The sequence below is a fragment of the Ochlerotatus camptorhynchus genome, unplaced genomic scaffold (genome assembly GCF_037179485.1).
Source record: "Ochlerotatus camptorhynchus isolate MF236.1 unplaced genomic scaffold, CSIRO-AGI_Acam_v1.1 ptg000220l, whole genome shotgun sequence".
NCBI lineage: Eukaryota > Metazoa > Arthropoda > Insecta > Diptera > Culicidae > Ochlerotatus > Ochlerotatus camptorhynchus.
In genome coordinates this window covers 3291851-3311489 of record NW_027040710.1, presented here as the reverse complement: position 1 = coordinate 3311489, position 19639 = coordinate 3291851, and the positions used below count along the sequence as shown (strand labels likewise).

The window sequence follows — 19639 nt, the reverse complement described above, 5'->3', positions numbered from 1 at the left end:
ACATATATCATGTAATATAGGCTGTCTTGCAATGAGCACTCATACATAGGATTTCCAGTGAAAACTAGATGTATGAGTGCTCATTGCAAGCTAGCCTATATTACATGATATAAGCCATAGTCTGTCCGGGGTATAAGGGAAACATAGAAAGTTTGACTGCAGTCATCGTTTGACTGCCGAGTGATAAACAGGAGTTTTCTTTGCATTGTACACTGAAAACGAATCTTACTCAGAGAGTGAGTCACTTTTACTCATTCGTATGAAAAAAAAATAAAAGCGTAGGTTATTCATGCGCTGCGTAATCTACACTTTAAGAAAATTTTCCATACGAATGAGTAAAAGTGACGCACAAATGAGTAAAAGTTAATCACTCTGAGTTAGTTTCGTTTTCAGTGTACAACGCAACGAACACCCCTATTTATCACTCGGCAGTCAAACCATAGAGGTCAAACGATGACCATAAGCTGGTGATACAAAACCAACCAAAACCATCGGCCCTTTTCAAGGCCACCACAACTTTCTACAAAAGAGTTGAGTTATGAAATTCACTTTATTCCAAAACAACTTCCGAAACAACAAACTAGAAAATCAAACAAAAATTTCGTAGTCCTACGTCAACAATGCGTTCGTGTCTTGTACACCACCCTCCAACTTTTTGAGGTAGAACCAGCAGGATCGGTTATGTAAAGGACAATTTCAAAATATTCTATAGATCGTTATTCCACACACCAAAAATCTGAATCAATTTTCAGCAAAATGGAATGCTGATCTGCTTCCAGCAAAAGTAGTTTTTACTGACTAACCAGCAATCTAATCATTTTTGCTGGAAGCTCAGTAATATGCATGATCTGACAAATATGGGATCATTTTTATGTTTCACATTCCCGCGGCATTTTTTTTAGAGTCAAGAAGTGCTTATTTAAGCATTATATTGCTCATGCTTGTGAAATTCACTACGAACCAGTAAGTAAGTGCATTAAAATTATCACTACGTGATAATATTATTTTGATTTCAGCTATAATCCTTGCGTGAAGTGCTTCTAAATCTTTGAGATGTGTTATTGCAATGTGAAAAAACACATGGATTATTGTTCTATCAAACAATTAAGATAAAAATTGAATTCACCTAATAAACGAACTATACATATACTTAGAATATATTTATATTTAACTCTTAATTTGACACAATCTATAGAAAAACAAATTAAATTGCTGGTGATTCAGTAAAATATTTATTATGCGTTTTGCTGAACAAACCAGTGAAATATTACTGGTTTTGCAGCAATGAGCTGTCAAATGACCTGCAAGATGTTTTGCTGGTCGTTCAGTAATAATATTTTGCTGGAAGGATTGCTGGATTTCCAGCTCGGCAAAATCCAGCAAAATTTTGCTGGTTTACGGCAATAAAAAATGGGTGTGCAGCTACGGATGCTGGAGCTTTTCAACAAGCTCTGGCTCACCAACTCGTATCCAGCGTCGTGGAAAGAGAGCTTAGTCATTCCCATCCCAAAAGCCAATGAAACAACCCGTGAAGCTACCAAGTTCCGGCCAATAGCCTTGACATGCTGTATGGCCAAGGTCCTGGAGCGAATGGTCAACAGGAGGCTAAAGCATTTCCTTGAAGCCGAAAACCTGCTAGACCATCGACAGCACGCTTTCCGTCAAGGGTACGGAACGTCAACTTATTTTGCAATATTAGAGGAGGTCCTCCAAAGTGCCAACGATAGCGGTCTCCACACCGAGATCGTCTCGCTGGATATATCGAAAGCCTTCAACAGGACGTGGACGCCCCTCGTCTTAGAGCAGCTTGTCAACTGGGGGCTGTGTGGACCCATGGTCCACTTCATCAAAAATTTCCTGACCGATCGCTCTTTCAGAGTCGCAGTGGGCAACACGAGGTCCCAGCTTTTCAGAGTAGAGACGGGCGTCCCACAAGGTTCAGTTATCGCCGTTACCCTCTTCCTTGTGGCCATGAACGGAGTTTTCGGAGGACTGCCGAAAAATGTTTACATTTTCGTGTATGTACTTATCATAACTACCGGCCCAACAGCAGCACGCAACAGGATCAAGGCCCAGGCAGCAGTCTCCGCTGTAGCCAGGTGGGCCAGCGCAGTAGGTTTCCACCTTTCGGCCACCAAAAGCGTCAGGTGCCACGTGTGTCCATCCCGGCACCGTGTCAGCGGGCCACCTATTAAAGCTCAAAGCCAACCCATACCACTGAAGAAGACGGTCCGTATTCTGGGGGTACTTGTTGACCGGTCCCTCAACTTCGAGCAGCGATCAAGAACAACTGCCGCAGTAGGACCAACTTGATCCGCACTATCTCTCGCCCCCACCGGTCTAACAATCGTGACACTCGTTTCCGGGTTGCAAGAGCCGTCATCGATAGTCGCCTACTGTACGGTCTTGAGATGACGTGCATCGCCACCGAAAAGCTCGTGCGGATACTAGCACCAACTTTTAACACCTACGTTCGGATTGTCTCCGATCTTCTTCCGTCAACGCCCGCCGAGGCCGCATGCATCGAAGCGGGTATTCTGCCCTTCCGCCATCGTATAACCGCAGCAATTGCAACGAAAGCCGCTGCCTTTACCGCAATGACCTCCGGAATGACTGCCAATTCGGAGCTCCCCCCAGTGGCCAAGGTCCACTGGTACGGAGACAAAAGTTGGCGCATACCTCCACCAAAAATCGATAGTCGGATAAAAAGCAGGTTCAAGGCTGGAGATTACTCCGCAGCGCTGAAGAGAACGATAGCCGAACTGCTAGGCACGGACTACCCAACCCATGCCCACATATACACAGATGGATCGCTTTCCCGAGCCGGGGTCGGAATTGGAGTAGCCGGAATTTCAGCACCGATGAGTAGCAGCCTACCACCACAATGCTCGGTTTTCTCCGCCGAAGCTGCGGCCATCTTTGTTGCCGTTACAACACCCTCGGACCGGCCCATATTGGTGCTATCCGATTCGTACAGCCCTTGCATCGGAGACCATGACTCTTTCCTGGAAACAGGGTATTGTGGAGGCCACACCTCCAAACACGGTATTTTCCTGGATCCCTGGGCTCTGCGGTATCCCAGGAAACAGCGAAGCCGACAGCCTGGCAGGGTCTGGACTAGTTGGCCCCCCTTACACCGACGAAGTGCCACTACAGGACATGAAGCGATGGATAGTCAGCAAAATGTGGGAAGCCTGGGAAGCAGAGTGGTGCCAATCCCAATCCCTCTTCATCCAAAGAATCAAAGGAACGACGAGCAAGTGGACGGATATGTCGAAACTACGGCACCAGAAGGTGGTTTCTAGTCTTAGGACAGGCCATACAAGGATCTCACATAGTTTTGGTGGGACGCAGTTCCACAGAACGTGCTACGTTTGCGGAACCACTGCATCGGTGGAACACATCCTATGCCTGTGTCCGCAATACCAAATTGAACACGCCGCTTCCGGCTTGGTAATACCATAGAGGTTACTCTAAGACTAGAAGGTCCCGAAGAAACGTGCTCAACTTTTTGGCTCAGCTCTGGTACTCTCTTCGGTTCCAAGCTAATCGATGCACCCCTCGAAATATAGGAAAATCCACTAACCCCTTATTTTATCTGTCAAACTTTCATAGCGAATCAAACCAAACATTGTGTAGTACTAGAATTTCGACTAGAATGGGGTACGTTAATCGTTTGCTTGGTACCAGTAGGCTAGTCAAGTAGTGAGCCAATTTAAAATCCTTAGCTTCCTCCCGTTGCTGCTACTACTTAGTAACTTACCTGACCATGGTTTAGTTAATATTTCTTAAAACACCGAAACACCGTTATATGTATTTGCTATTAACTTTATGATACAGTTCTTTTAATTTCGGTTTTCTCGAAAAAAAAAACTTGAACAGCTACAATTTCGTCTATATGGATTAAAATCACTGAAACTCACTGACCATTTCGAAATTACATTACACCTTTTGAGATTGGTAAACAGAATAAAAAATGAACAGCAAAAGCCATGGTTTGTCGCGCAACTTGATAATTTTACTCAGCGTAGTACAATTGATAACGAGTTGAAATTCAGATAAGCTACCTACACTCACTGATTTCAATGAAAACATAATGCGACGTCTAATTCCAGAATGAAAACACACCCATATTATCAACCCAACAAATTTACCTGTTATTCTCCTGAATGTTCCGCTTGTTCAGCTTGTTGCTGTTGAAGGCCTTATTCTCGGTTAGATTGCCCTCGATGAAGACCATCGTCAGCGAGGCGCTCACGTTGTGCCGGGCGGCATATTTCGTCTCCTGGTTCATCATGTTCCGCAGCACGTAACCCATCACCATATTTACGCAAGTCAGGTTCACCCCTACCGGGTGTTGATTCATGTTCCCGTACACGTTGCGATAGTTCATCTGCATCAACGCTCCGGGAATGACGTGCTCCAGCAGGAATTCCCGCGCACGTGGCTCGTTCCCTTCCAGTGCCACCCGATCGATCTTGTCCGGAACGATCAACGTGAATGGAATATCTAGATGTAGAGAGAGAGAGAAAAAAAAATGTTATTCAATCGATCCTCTGGAAAATCCGCATACGGTTCGATTTTGTACGATGTGGGGAAAACCCGTTGGATTCCTTCGTGCCGATAAGCACCTTTTTGCGTTGTTTCCAATCCACCCACAACCTTAACTCAAATAGCAAGAACGTTCATAGAAGACGCAAAATTTGCATATTTCAAAGTCGGTGCCACAAAAGCGGAAGGAACTTGCAGTCTGGCAGAATGCACGCGAAGCCGAATGACGAACGGACGGACGCGGATGACCTGACTGCATCGGGAGGATATAAATCGCGGCAAAGCTCAAACGATAAGGAAGCTTTTAATAAGGGGGTTTCTAACCAACATGATGTGCTTCGTGCCGAGCGTGGTTCGTTGAAAGGCAGTTTTTTGTTGGCGCAAGAAGTTTAGATTTCGCGATAATCGGTTGCACCTGAGGCAGGTGAAGTCTATAAATTTTAAGTTATTGGTTCAGGTTTTAAACTGATGGAATCTGGAAATTTTAAATAGCTATTTATAGAATGCTTTAAATTCTTTTCATTTTCAAATAAGACATGAATAAGACAAGTTGGTGATAACATAAATACATTTCGAACTTATTGAGAAATGTAGCCTGTACTTTGAAAATTAGTGAAATCTAATTTTTACGGAATACTTCATTTTCTTCCTAGCTTTGATGCTCTTCCACGTGCTTTCGCCTGCTCTCAACTCAGTGTTCAGTGCAGTGTTGGCAAAATCAGAAATCAATTGATATTTTTCCACTCTTATGCGCTCGCAATATCACGCGTGATATTGGAACAAAATATCATGCTTGAAATTGATTTTACAAGCTCTTTTGATATTGCGAGACTATTCACAACGTGCAAAAATCAAGCTGAGAGTTGACTAGACACAAAAATGATTCCATTGCACATCATTTTCTTAGAAAGGGAAAGCATAGTTTGCTATCTCTTTTTAATCTTCACCGAGGGCAGATGCGAAGGGACTGCTGCAAGCCGTTATGGAAGTTTCGGTTGCATTCGGGAGTAAAGCAAAAATCATTAAACTCAATCTCACCACAGTTTGGTGAGATTTGCAGTTGGTGAGTTTTGTTAGCTTGATATTCCGAGCTGCGATATCACAGCTTGCAAAATCAACCGCAGCTGTTTGCTTGTTGATTTTTGTCTACGAAAATCAAGCGTGATCTTGGGCGTTGGTAAGATTTGATTTTTTGATATTTTCCCAACACTGGTTCAGTGTTTTTCTTTACGTAAAAGTTACACAAATTAATATATCGTGATTTTATAAAAAAAATAAGCAGGCAGAATTCTTAAAAACAAAAAAGTAAGAGGTTGTATCCAAGACTCGACCGTAGATTTGACGTAGGATGACGTGCTCGGTATCAATATTTGGCGACTATTTTGGGGAAACCACTATTAGCAGGCAATCGGTGATAATTTTGATCACCATTGCAGCAGTTGGACATTTGTGTAATTTTCAATATTGACATATTAAAAATTGATAAAGTATTAATAAGTAGCTTCGTAGAAAAATTTCCAATCGATTGGCTTGTTTAGAATTAAAATCCATCCGCTATTGACAGAGTTATAAGTGGTCAAAACCTGACCACTTTTCGTAATGCGGTCGATTTTGTTTTTTTTTTTAATTTCACCCCCAATATGTTGTCGAAAGACGTAATCCTACGTCAAAAAAAACTAGAAGATGCTGAAGTCGTTGTTATTTGCGACTTTTACGAGTGGCCATGAATCCGAAGATGAGCTATGTAAGAAGTTGCTCACATCAATCCAGTCGATGATACCATGCAACGGTTCTTCCTGGTTCCAGGTTCAATTTCCAGGTTCTTCCTGTACACAACAGACACTACACGGTCTTTCACAAGGCTTCTCAACACTTAAAAGTTTACTAGCGCTATGAAAATGGCGGATGATAGCTAAAATGCCGAATCTCGGTAAACAAGCGATGCTAAAACGAAATCTCGGCATATCAAATTACCGAGATCAGTGAAATCATTGTTTACGTTTGCGCTCGGCATCCATTGTTGCCGAATTCCGGGGAAAATTGGCAACAAGCTGAGTTTTCAGTTCGCAGTGGTGCTGAATCTCGGATTAAACTGGCTTTTGCTGAATTCTTAGTTTATTATAATAATGCCGTGGTGGCTCGGTAATATGTATTGCCGAGCTCGAGAATATTTTTTAATTGTGTACATTTGTGTGCTGATTGCTATTCTATCCATTTCAAACAACAGACTCAAAACTAGATGAAAACGTTTTTACAACGCTTAAAACATCTCAGGTGAGTGTGACTATTGTCGGCAGCCTCTTTTTCTTCGGAAACATTTCCATTTGAACTGCATGTTAACAACCGGTGGAAACTGACGATTTTAAATTGGCTCACTACTTGACTAGCCTATTGGTACCACACGCTATTTAAAAACTACCCAAATTTGGGTACAATACACCCAGATCGGTCAAAACTGAACCTACCCAAAAATTGGTAAACTGTGTTGGGAGTGACAAGTTGACAAATGAACAACATTTACATGAATCCGATCGACGTTGAAATAGCGTGCAAGCAAATCGATAACCGTACCCCATACTAGTCGAAATTGTAGTACTACACTTTGTTTGTTTTGATTCGCTATGAAAATTTGACAGATAAAATGAGGGGTCCGTGGATTTTCATATGTTTCGAGGGGTGCATCAATTAGCTTTGGACCGAAGAGAGTACCAGAGCTGAGCCAAAAAGTTGAGCACGTTTCTTCGGGACCTTCTGGTATTAGAGTTACCTCATGGTGTTAACCAGTTGTTCTATTATCGTCTACTCGAAATCAGCCTATTTTGTAGTGTGTATGTTTTATTTGAAGAAAAATCTGGTAAACATGTTTGCTTAGTCGTAAAAATGTACTCAGATTGAAGCTTAAAGTACAACCGAAGTGACAGACGGAGCGGCTCGAAAACTTTGGTGACGAACCTGCTATTGCAATTTTTCAGTGTACTACATGGCAACACTACTACCACAAAAGAAGTGACAGACGACTAACTGCCGAAGAAATCAATTAAAATAATGTGGTTCGCTGTAATACAATTTTCCACCAGCTGGACTAGTATTTTTGTTTTGATTTGAACAAAGTTGATTTTGTGTGTAATGATCTTTGACAGTGTGCAAAAAGTGTATCATTTTGTAATTTTTTTATGCATTCCAGTCTAAGACTGGAAGATCCCGAAGAAACGTGCTCAACTTTTTGGCTCAGCTCTGGTCCCAAGCTAATCGATGCACCCCTCGAAACATAGGAAAATTGACGAATGCCTAAATTTTATCTGTCAAACTTTCATAGCGAATCAAAACAAACATAGTGTAGTACTAGAATGTCGACTAGAATGGGGTAAATTAATCGATCTGCTTGGGACCAATAGGCTAGTCAAGTAGTGAGCCAATTTAAAATCGTTAGTTTCCACCGGTTGGTTTTATTCTTGATTGCTCTTGTGATTTTATGTGCCATATACAGGGGATATACAACATGATCCGGACTGACAATTTTTTTTCAAAATTCAAATGGCACTGACTGTTTGAAAAATAAACGAACTTTGATAAAACCGGGTGCATTTGACGGAAAATTTAAAGCAGTTTCAATAAATCATTTGAAAGTTTGTGGTGTCCAGTGGCCACCGGAGATATTCCAGATTTTTGTGTAGGGTATGTCAAAAACTGATTTTTTCTGGTATGAAAATTTATTTTAATTCTTCTTTTTTTCCTTTTATTAGAAGCAATTCTGAATTTAATGCTTGCCAAAGATCCTAGATCTGTCGAGAAACAACCGAGACCTGGTCATTTCCTTGAAATCAGTTCTGGTAATGTGACCAGCAATGTTAATCTTTTGAATCACGTCATTATGGGTGTTAACCCATATTTCATTTTTTGTTCGCTGATTTTTAAGCGCCTTGTCGCCAGAATCATTTTTAGCGTCACAAGCTGCGATGGCCATCCTGAAGCAGGTTCTGGATGCCTCGGGAGAAGTGGCCAATTTTAAACAATGAGCGAAACCATATCAATATGGATGTTAAACTTCAAGATTTTGCAAGTCATTGCCAATGGAAGATTTATAAGGTAAGCAGATTGCCATGGCTAGCATGAAGCATGTTCTGCGGGCACCGGGAGAAGTGGCCAATTTTGAACATGACCGGAACCATGTCAATATGGTTGTCAAAAATACAAAATTTACCAGCCAATGCCAAAGATATAGTTATAAACACTTATTTGATTTACGGTTTTAGCGTCAATTTAATTGTTTGTAGGAAAGTTTGAACATACTGAGAGGTGAGCACATATCATCGGTAAGAGACGTGTGTGTGAGAAAATTTGCGAAAAAATCTAAGGGCACCGGTGGGATTCGAACCCACAATTAAATTGACTGCAAAGTCGCTAAACCGTAAATCAAAAAGTAAAAGTAATTGATATTCATCAACTACGGCCCGGTGGTCGGAGGTGAGACCGGCAGCTCAAAATGTTATAGTCAATACTGTACTGGACATATTTCAGCATGTAAAGATGTACAACAAAAATGAGCTGTGTTTGTTCACATCGACTGATACTGAGTGGTTGCGGTACAAGCACACATCGTCGATAATAGACGATTGTTGTGTATCAGAGAACGCTTGCGCAAAAAGACTAGGGTGGGGAACGGATTCGAAACTCAAATGTCATTAGCCAAATACATCCGTAGACCATAGGTCCACCGTTGTATAATTGGCAATGCACCCGTGTACTGAATGGGAATTGTGGGTTCGAATCCCACCGGTGCCCTTTGTAGATTTTTTCGCAAATTTTCTCACACACACGTCTCTTACCGATGATATGTGCTTACCTCTCAGTATGTTCAAACTTTCCTATAAACACGTATTTACTCCGCCTTTTGAAACTGTCGTCATTTTGACTATAGTCGCTATATTCATAGTCTGGCGGATAGAATATCGGGAACCAATTGAGCTGTCCAATAGCGAAACCAATCGAGCAAATCACGACCAACAACAGAAAATAGCACATCAGTTATGGCGAACAAAACTTTGGAACCCCTTTTCTCGTGATTCAAGGCTCGCCTACGCAAACTAACACCATCTTTGGGTTGAAGAAAGTCTACCCTATCCGATGATGCTGGTTATTTGCGTTAGATTGGTGAGGAAAGAATAATCAACTATTTTTTTTATAAAAATTGATAGTACCTTTTCAATTGTTGGTCTACAATAGATTGAATTGGTTCCACTTTTTGCTAAATCGAAATTCTATCCGCCAGACTATGAATATAGCGACTATAATTTTGAGCTACTCATCCAATTAAAATTGTAAATACGGCAGTTTCTTGCCTCCTCTTTTGCCGTGCAGCGTGAGTGGCAGTGGTGCCATTTGAATTTTGTCAAAAATTTGCCTGTTCCTATCATTTTGACTCAGGGGCGGGATGTGCTGTCAAATCCGCCTACTGAACATCCATCAAAATGTAAATATGTAAGGCTCAGTGAATTAGTCATCTCCGGAGAATTTGAGATTTGGGCGTAATTGCTTTTGTAAACTGTTATGTTTTCATACACAAATCAACGTTTCTGTACACACTGGCTTCCGCACCTGAACAGACTGGCAGCACTGAGTGTTTTTGACATATGTACCTCTCTTTACCCTTCAGTTTAAAACATGTGCTTTTATCGAATAAACGTAATTTTCCTAATCAGTAATAAACGTTAACATTACCATTAGGGGAAACGCTCCTATAGTTGCGGTACGTTAGAAGCGTTAGGTTCCTATAGTTGTGTACGGAGTTTCCATACACAACTATAGGAACCTAACGCTTCTAACGTACCGCAACTATAGGAGCGTTTACCCTATTCAATATTTGAAAGTGGTGTCAGAAGTTGGATAAAATGTCCATTCCAGCGGAGGTGCTACAGAGCCTTACTACTGTTTTCACCAATGCGCTAAAAGCAGCAGTTCAGGAAGTTTCCGCAGCAGCAGCCGGCGATGCCAATGCAGCACAAGAAGGAGGCTCAAAACCAGCAGCTTTCGCAATCGGAGAATTCAAGACATCGGACGGTTCATCAGTGGAGGACTATTTCAAGCGTTTCGACTGGGCCCTCAACCTCAGCAGAATCCGGGAGGCGGACCATGCCGCATATGCTCGCGTTCATATGGGAATTGAACTGAACAACGCACTCAAATTTCTCGTCAGCCCAAGGCAACCGGAGGATTTGACATACGCTGCGATAAAAACAACATTGGTGGAACACTTCGACCGGCCGAAAAATAAGTATGCTGAAAGCATTAAATTTCGCCAACTGCGCCAGGAGCCGGAAGAGAGTATTGCGAGTTTTGCTTTGCGACTACGACAGACTGCTGCTCATTGCGAATACGGAGATTTTTTGAACTGTATGCTCATCGAACAGTTACTCTTTGGCTTGGAATCTCGCGGAATGTGCGATGAAATTATTGCGAAAAACCCGGAGACGTTTGACGCTGCCTACAAGGTTGCGCACACAATGGAAGCTACACACAAGACATCTGTAGAAGTGACAACGGATCCGGCCGGAACGACAATAACAACAAACAAGTTGGGTTATGTGTCAACGGGATGCAAAAAAGAAATCGTTCAAAGTGCGTGTTCGGAGCTCCTGCTGTGGAGTTCCTGGGACATAAAATCGACGCTGCAGGAGTACATAAGTCGGACAGGCATATTGAAGCAATACGGGATGCAAAAAAGCCGTCGAGCCCCGAAGAACTACAGCTGTTTTTGGGAAAGGCAACTTATTACAGCGCATTTATTCCTAACCTTTCCACACGGGACAGGCCTCTCCGAGATATGTTACTCCACGACAGTTTCAAGTGGACAGCAAGCGCCGAGACAGCATACGCAGAAATCAAAAGTGCATTGATTTCACCACAGGTGCTAATGCAGTACGATCCGGAGCTTCCATTACTGCTAGCAACGGATGCCAGTAGTACAGGACTGGGGGCGGTGTTGTCGCATCGTCTGAGTGATGGAGTGGAAAGACCGATAGCTTATGCCAGTCGAACGTTAAGCACGACAGAGCAGCGCTACCCACAAATGGATAAGGAGGCCCTTGCGATAGTTTGGGCTGTGCAGAAATTGTTCATGTACCTGTATGCACATCACTGGACATTAATAACTGACCACAAGCCGCTGTCACAGATACTACATCCAGAAAAATCGCTTCCGACGCTTTGCATTAGCCGTATGGCCAACTACGCCGATTTTCTGGGAAACTTCGATTTCGACGTTGTTTTCAAACGAACGAAGGAAAATGTCAACGCAGACTACTGTTCCCGTGTTGTTCCAGGGTGTGGAGTAAACCTATTGAGAGAGATGACTATCGGACGAGACGAACAGTTCGATGCATTCGATTGTTTTATGTTGCATCAAATCCAACAGCTACCAATCCATGCTCAACGAATCGCCCAGGAAACACAGCGAGATGACGTCTTGGGCAAGATTCTTCGCGCTCTCGAGGAGGGCCAATCTTTGGAACGTGTAGGCTTCAAGTCCCCCGAAATCAACTACAAAACTGCAGCTGGATGTCTAGTATATGAACACAGGGTGGTAGTACCATAGAGGTAACTCTAAGACCACTGGGTCCCGAAGAACATCATTTTTATTTTTGGCTCACTCAGTACCAGAACAACGGTCCCAAGCAGTCCCAAGCTATTTCACTCACCCCTGCATGTTCTGCATGAATCCACACACCCCTGATGTTATCTGTCAAACTTTCATAGCGAATCAAAACAAACATAGTGTAGTAATAGAATTTCAACTAGAATAGGGTACGTTAATCGTTTGCTTGGGACCAATAGGCTACTAAAGTGGTGAGCCAATTTAAAATCGTTAGTTTCGTATTGATTGTTGGTAGTACCGCGCTCTTTGCAGGAAGCTGTACTGAAGGATTTACACGTCGGACATCTAGGAATAGGGTAGATGAAGGGGCTGGCGCGATCGTTTATTTATTGGCCCGGAATCGATGCGGACATCGAGCGCGCTGCAAAGGAGTGTCATGAATGTGCCAAAAATGCCAACGATCCTCCAAAGTTTCGCGATCACGTGTGGGAGTACCCGAAGGCGCCGTGGGAGCGCATTCATATAGATTATGCTGGGCCGTATCTTGGAGTGATGTTACTCATAATCACGGACGCGTATAGTAAGTGGATCGAGGTGAAGGTTACCATCAGCATGACCACTAGTGCTACAATTGCTCTCCTAGATGAACTTTTTGCAGCGTATGGAGTACCCACAACTATTGTTTCAGATAATGGAACTAATTTTACATCTACTGAGTTCAAGACTTATCTTCGGATGGTAGGCGTAAGGTATCACAAGTTAACTGCTCCGTACAACCCATCAACCAATGGACAGGCCGAGCGTTGTGTCCAGACAGTGAAGAATGCCTCGAAAGCAATGGATACAACGAGAAGCAACATTCAACTCAATTTGAACGAGTTTCTTCGACAATACAGAAGAGCACCTCATTCTACTACTGGTCAACCGCCATGTCAACTGTTTCTCGGTAGGAACATTCGAACACGCCTGAACAGGGGTTGAAACAGTCGACGTTTTTTACTACACTCGCTTCGTTGTCGTGCGCGACAGTCTGTTTGTATTCGAACACTCATGTTCTACCGTCGTCTCTCTCACGAGCGGTAGAATAACATTCGAGCTAAAAGAAAATTATCAAAATAGCTATCATATGACATGTGTGACTTCGTTGTAATTCCTGAATTTGGTGTAAATCAAACCATTTCTGATCAGAAATATAATTACTAGGACATCATTGCTTGCTATTTTCAGAATTCACACAAGCACACCATCAGCAGCTCTTGTTATGATAAAAACTAAAATACATACATTCGTGACGGTCTTCGGCGACAGTGTCGTATGACAGACCCTTTCATATGACATTTTAGTTTGGTACTGTACTATGAAAGCTTGTTTTGCTAGTGTCGGAGGCAAAGGCAGTCAATTATCACAGAAAATGTGTCGACTACCGTGACCGCTTACAAGACTACGCCTGAATCTACTGCTGCCAGCGGATCTCACTACAAGAATCTGCCAACAACAGAAAAATAAGTTGGATTCATCGTTTCGTGAGTTTGGCGTCTCCCAGCCAGTTTATTTTCGGTCTTTCAACCCACGGATGGATAAATGGGTCTCCGGTGTAATTTCGGCTCGCTTAGGAGACTTGCACTATCAGGTTGACTATAATGGCAAAAAGTGTAAACGGTATATCGATCAGCTCCAGAATCGCGTACCTGGTTTGCCGAGAAATGGCTGTGGTATGAGTGACAAACCAGATCCATATTCTTCACGATTTGCGTTGGAATCAACACCAATCGACGGTTCCACTACAGCCGGTCTTCAGGAACAGCCACCATCACCCCAGGTATCAACAAACAGTGGTGGTGAGCAGTTCACCACCCCGAGCATCACCCGCGATGCTAGCGGAGTGGTAACACCTCCAGCAGCTCCACGAAGGTCGACAAGAGCTAGGAAGCCACGAATCATCTTCTCGCCAGATGGCCATTAAAGGAGGGAAATGTGTTATGTTTTCATACACAAATCAACGTTTCTGTACACACTGGCTTCCGCACCTGAACAGACTGGCAGCACTGAGTGTTTTTGACATATGTACCTCTCTTTACCCTTCAGTTTAAAACATGTGCTTTTATCGAATAAACGTAATTTTCCTAATCAGTAATAAACGTTAGCATTACCATTATTCAATATTTGAAATAAACAAACATGTCAATCGCTGATTTCTCGCGAATTAAAATACAATCTCGTGAACAAACTATACTAAATGATAGAGGAGCCATTCTTCTACCTGTTTGTGTTGTTAGTTTTTGAGATTGAGCTTTAATTCTCGAGAAATCGGCAAATGAAGTGTTTGTTTACAAAAGCAATTACGCTCTAATCTCGAAGTTATCCGGATCTCTTTCATTCTCCCGCCGTTTAACCGGTTGGAGGAGTGTGACGTCAAACTCCATCATCCATTTTATCAACGGGAGAACAAAAGATCCCACATGTTTACTGGGCCTCACCTGTTTACGCTCATTGATTTTCCATATGTGAATATCCTTATGGCTTTGTTGTCGTTTGGAACCAGTTTTGCGAGGTAGGCGACGATTGTTCGTATTTGACAGTCATCTCCCCCCTCCCCCCGTTTTGAATACACTTACCATTGGCTTGCAAAATCTTAAAGTTTGACAAACCATCGATACAAACGTATTATTGATTTAATCACGGTGAAATAATTTATAATATTGTTGAGCTCGATGTGTCGAAATAAGGGATTTCGACGAAGTAGCGCTCTACCCTATCGAATTAAATGATCGTATCTACACGGCTTTAAAATAATAAGCTGTGTGTCCAAAACTCATGCAAAGCTAACACAGCCAATAGGGGGTCCATAATAGGTAATTTGACTCTATTTTAATAACTTTCGCCATATGTCCGATGAACTTGACCATGGAGAATGAATGTCTCGTCGAATCCCACCGGCAAATTATTCTCTCTATCACCTCCAGCCACACCATTCTCCAAATAACCGACATTGTTTACCAATCTAATTGAACAAAACACCAACCAACCATCCGCTCGTAGCATTCTAGTCACAACAGTAAAATACCTACGAAGTAGGTAACCAAGCCTGGGCGACAAGCAAAACGTGTCGGCGTGCTTCGGATTACGCGCCATGAATTGATAATAAAGCAAACTTTGGCACACATATTCCCTCCGATTGACCCAATGATATGAGGCGCGCAATAAATATAAAAAAAAAGATTGTACACCAATTGCATTGAGGGAAGCGCTACAAACCGGACTCAAAGCCGATCATGTGGAAGGCGATTCTAGAACCTAGAGATTGCGTCGACTCATCCGTCTCGGGGAAACGTGTCTCGAATACCACGGCCGTCCACCCGCTGCCAGATCATCGAATGCGTACGTAGCAAAGATCCACAGGAGATAAATTGGGAGAAACCAGAAGGCAGGAGTCGTTAAAAATGCCTGCTAATGATAATTTCAATTGGCCCGGGCGGGGTGAACAAGGTTTGCAAAAAGGAAATGCCGTCCACCTTTGAAGGTCGTGCACTCGGTAATTGAATTGTTTTGCAATTATTCGTTGATTGAAATTCGGGAATTTCCCACCAATTGGAAAGCATGACATTGAGAAACTTACCTTTTACCACATCATAATCATCCACACCGGTAAGATGCTCGTTCCAAAGGGTTTTGAACTGCTCCGCAGCATTCCGATGGGGCTCGGGTACTGAATCCAGTTTGATCTCGCTCAGATCCGGTAGGATATTCTTGCCGACGTAATCCTTATTTAATGCCGAGGAAACATCACTTTCCGCTGCAGTGCAGTAACTCGCGAGCATCACCAACAGCAGAGGAAGCAACCGGCCCGGAGTCATTTTTCTTCTTCCACCCACTCTCATGTACTTTTCCTTCATCTTTTAATTTATCTCGCTATTGTTTCACTCGCGCTAATTTGGCTAGGTTTCACTGTCTTGCTGTGGGTTCACTTGACGTACTGTGGGTTTCCTTCGTTTCTACTTTTCCAGCACAAGTGGTTGCATCATTTCTACAGAGTTATTGTTTTTCACCCGTGATAGTGTCGGATTTATCGCTGTAGGGAGGAAGAAAAATTACTGCAACTGGAAAGTTTTGTTTGCATCGTAAATCACTTGGCTGTACCTATCTTGAAACTTTTACTGCCACTGAACTATTTGCCACCGCCACCACTAGAATCAATTGCTGCTGATAAAAGTTGGAGAATTGAGGTCTTAAAGTGCCTAGTCGAGAATAATGTGTATTTCTAGGTGTCAGTTTGGATAAATATTGTTTGCAAATATGTGAACCCATTTTTTTTTGCATCAAGGAGTGGGGTTGGGCCTAGAGTTTAGCCCCTCCCTTCAAAGGCTTGTGGCTATAAAAAGTTGTCTGTCTATACCTACAACTTTTGAATCAACTTTTATACTTTTTCATATGTACTAAATGTGAGTTAAATGTCGTTCAATCCTTTTGTATGGAAATATCGATAACCTTTTTTCTGTTCAAGATACCTCGATAAAAAATCTCTGTAGTAGTTTCAAAAGTATTTTCTTTCAAATCGTGAAAAATTTTTAATTTAAAACTAGTTCAAATTCTGATTTTCGTTGGATATTTTCTCTGAATATCTTTCAGAGAGGTGTTAGGATTTCCTTAGCATCATTCCAAAATGTTGTCAGAGTATCTTTCAGGATTACCCTTAGTGTTTCCTACCCGGGAAATTAAACAAAAAAAAAGCATTTTCCGTATTTAGGACTGGTAGCAGGTCACTTTTAGGTAGCTAGGTCACTGTTTTCAAGTCACTCACTAAAAAGTCACGTTTCTCATCAAAAAGTTATGATTTCTTAAAATGTAGTCCACAACAAATCACAGCTTGCAATTCGCAATTGCAATCACAGTGTGTAAAGTCTGACAAGAAGAGTTGCGAACAGACTGTCGACGAGACGAAACTCCAATCCAAACCATCATCATTACGAATATAATCCGATAAGCTTTTTCTGAAGTAATCAGACATCCGAAGAGTGAGATATCTGAATGGATCCATGCCGCTTACGCTTGGCGTGTTTAGTGTAGGTGACAGCATCACGGACCTCATTTTCCAGAAACACCTTCAGCACCACCTCGTAGACCGGAGATACGTTTGACACCGCCACGGCGAGCCTGACAACGGATTGTGGTTATCTTGAAGAACTTTGCGATGACGCTTGGCGACTCCTTTACCAGACCTTTTCCTCCTTTGCCACGACCAGTCAATTTTGGCTTGTTGGGTGTGAAGGAGTGGACTAGCCACCACCTTCCTACTACTGCTATTGCTACTCACCACGCCGTCCGAAGCGAAAATGAGCTAATGCTAGTAGTAGTAAAATTTACGTTTATTTTCTGGGTTTTTATGTTTCAACATTTGATTTAACATTTCAATTGGTTAGCCAGCGAATCCAAACACATAAAGCAACCAACGATACAGACAAAACGGTTGCTACGACTACCATGACAAACTCGCTCTGTAACATAGCTCGATCCGAGTGGTAGAAGGATAATGATATATTGCTTGCCTGCTTTGTTGCAATATACACAGATGAGGACATAGCTTGATATGAATCGAGAAAAGACATAACAAAAAAATTCCCATTAACACACGTGTATCATCTTCGGCTTTACTTCGTGAAACAGCTTGCCAACAATTTGCTCGTTTCCTTCTACCACCCCTAGTGAGTTGTGTCGCACGGGCTGCTTGTTATGAAAAAGAAGGAAGAAGATTATATCATTATTGCTTTGTACTTCTGACATAGCGTTATTATTCGGTTCGTTGATCGCTTGTCATTTTGTCATTTGGAGATATTTTTGATTCCTTGTGGTTAGCCTTTGGCTCTTCATCTTTGTTCTAGTTAATTGGTTATTCTTATATGATGATTGCGTTTAGCGCTAATTTATAGGATACCCTTTGTGGGATTGTTTTGGTTTGAATTTAAAAATTTGATAACCTACCTAATTGAGCAACTAACTACTCAAACTAGGTTGCCAAATCACGAATGATCTGGTGGTTTGATCGCAGACAGGCGACTCTGAACCTTTCCAGCGTGGAAGTCTTTCGCTCCTCGAGTGTTTGAAGAACGCCCAGGTGGCGAATCTCAGAATTACGAATTCACGGTGGACTGTTAAGGATCATTCTGAGGATCTTGTTTTGGATCCTTTGAAGTTTTAGGTGGTGGCACTTAGCACAACTCTCCCAGATTGGCATACCATACTCAATAGCCGGCAGAATGATTTGCTTGTGGACAGCAAGCTTGTTTTTGAGGGACAGGGTGGACTTCCTGTTTATCAGAGGGTAGAGCGACCTGATCAAGATGTTACACTTGGTGGATGTCTTGTCCACATGGGATCGGAATAGGAATTTGCTATCGAGGGTGAGACGAAGGTAGACTACTTCACTCGACCATTCAATGGGAGTGCTATCAAGATGGATCAAGATGGATCTTGACGTTAGCAGGCGGAACAAGCCGAGGTGAATACGAGTGTGGAAACAGAATGGTTTGTGTTTTAGCTGCATAGATACAAATCTTCCAGCTCTTAAAATAGTCGGACAAAACATCCAGGCCTGATTGTAGTTAACTCGCCAGAGCACGGATCACTCGACCCTTATAGATGATGGAGGTGTCATCTGCGAACATTGACAGGATACCACCACCCGGCAGGGGAGGAACGTCTGACGTGAAAATGTTGAATAGGATAGGCCCAAGCAAGCTACCCTGAGGGACCCCTGCATCAACGTTGAACGTATGACAGGGGACATTGTTCAAGTAGACCTGGAATGATCTGCCCGACAAGTAGTTTTTGATGATCTTCACGAGGTAGATCGGAAAGTTGTATCGATGCAGCTTGTACACTAGACCATCTTGCCAGACATTGTCGAACGCCTTCTCGACGTCCATGGCCATGGCAGATGTATTGGAAATGGACTTATTCCGTTGATGATTTTAGTAACCCGTGCAAGTTTGTGGAGTTGGTCCTAAACCCGAATTGCTCTTTGAGAAAGATATTATTGTCATTTGAAAACACCAGCTGACGGCTGAGTATCAACTTTTCGAATAGTTTCGAGGACAAGAGGCTGATGGGGCGATAGCTTTTGGCACTAGTAGGATCATTGCCAGGCTTGTGTATTGGAATCACTTTGGCTAACTTCCAGCATGCAGGGAAGTAGCCAAGCTCCAAACAGTTGTTGAAGATAATGGTAAGATGGTTGAAGAAGTCAATACTCAAATTTTTCAACTCGAGGTTGACTACACCATCCATACCCGCAGCCTTCATGTTTTAAGTACTTCTAATAGCTGCTATCACCTCATCAGCCGATATTCTACTATGATCATGCACTACTACGGGGGTGTCAGCGACTCTAGTCATTGCCTCCAGTGCGGCAGGCCCATGGGGGCTCACCATGGTTTGACCAAGATTATGTGAAATCACAAAATGTTGGCCAAGAGCATTGGTCTTTTCAACTGGGGTTATCAG

General features: G+C 42.6%; 1 protein-coding gene across 2 annotated transcripts in view; it reads right to left on the bottom strand.

Annotated features, from left to right (window-relative positions):
* The window catches only part of LOC135703726 (uncharacterized), a 63269-nt gene that overhangs the window by 18076 nt on the left and 25554 nt on the right, over nt 1-19639 (bottom strand). For both annotated transcript variants that reach the window (XM_065225027.1, XM_065225026.1), the window contains exons 2-3: nt 15759-16211; nt 4155-4509 (exon numbers count right to left, since the gene is read on the bottom strand). In XM_065225027.1, the coding sequence (XP_065081099.1) occupies nt 4155-4509; nt 15759-16035 (632 nt within the window). In that variant the 5' untranslated portion in view covers nt 16036-16211. The remainder of the gene's footprint in view (nt 1-4154; nt 4510-15758; nt 16212-19639) is intronic.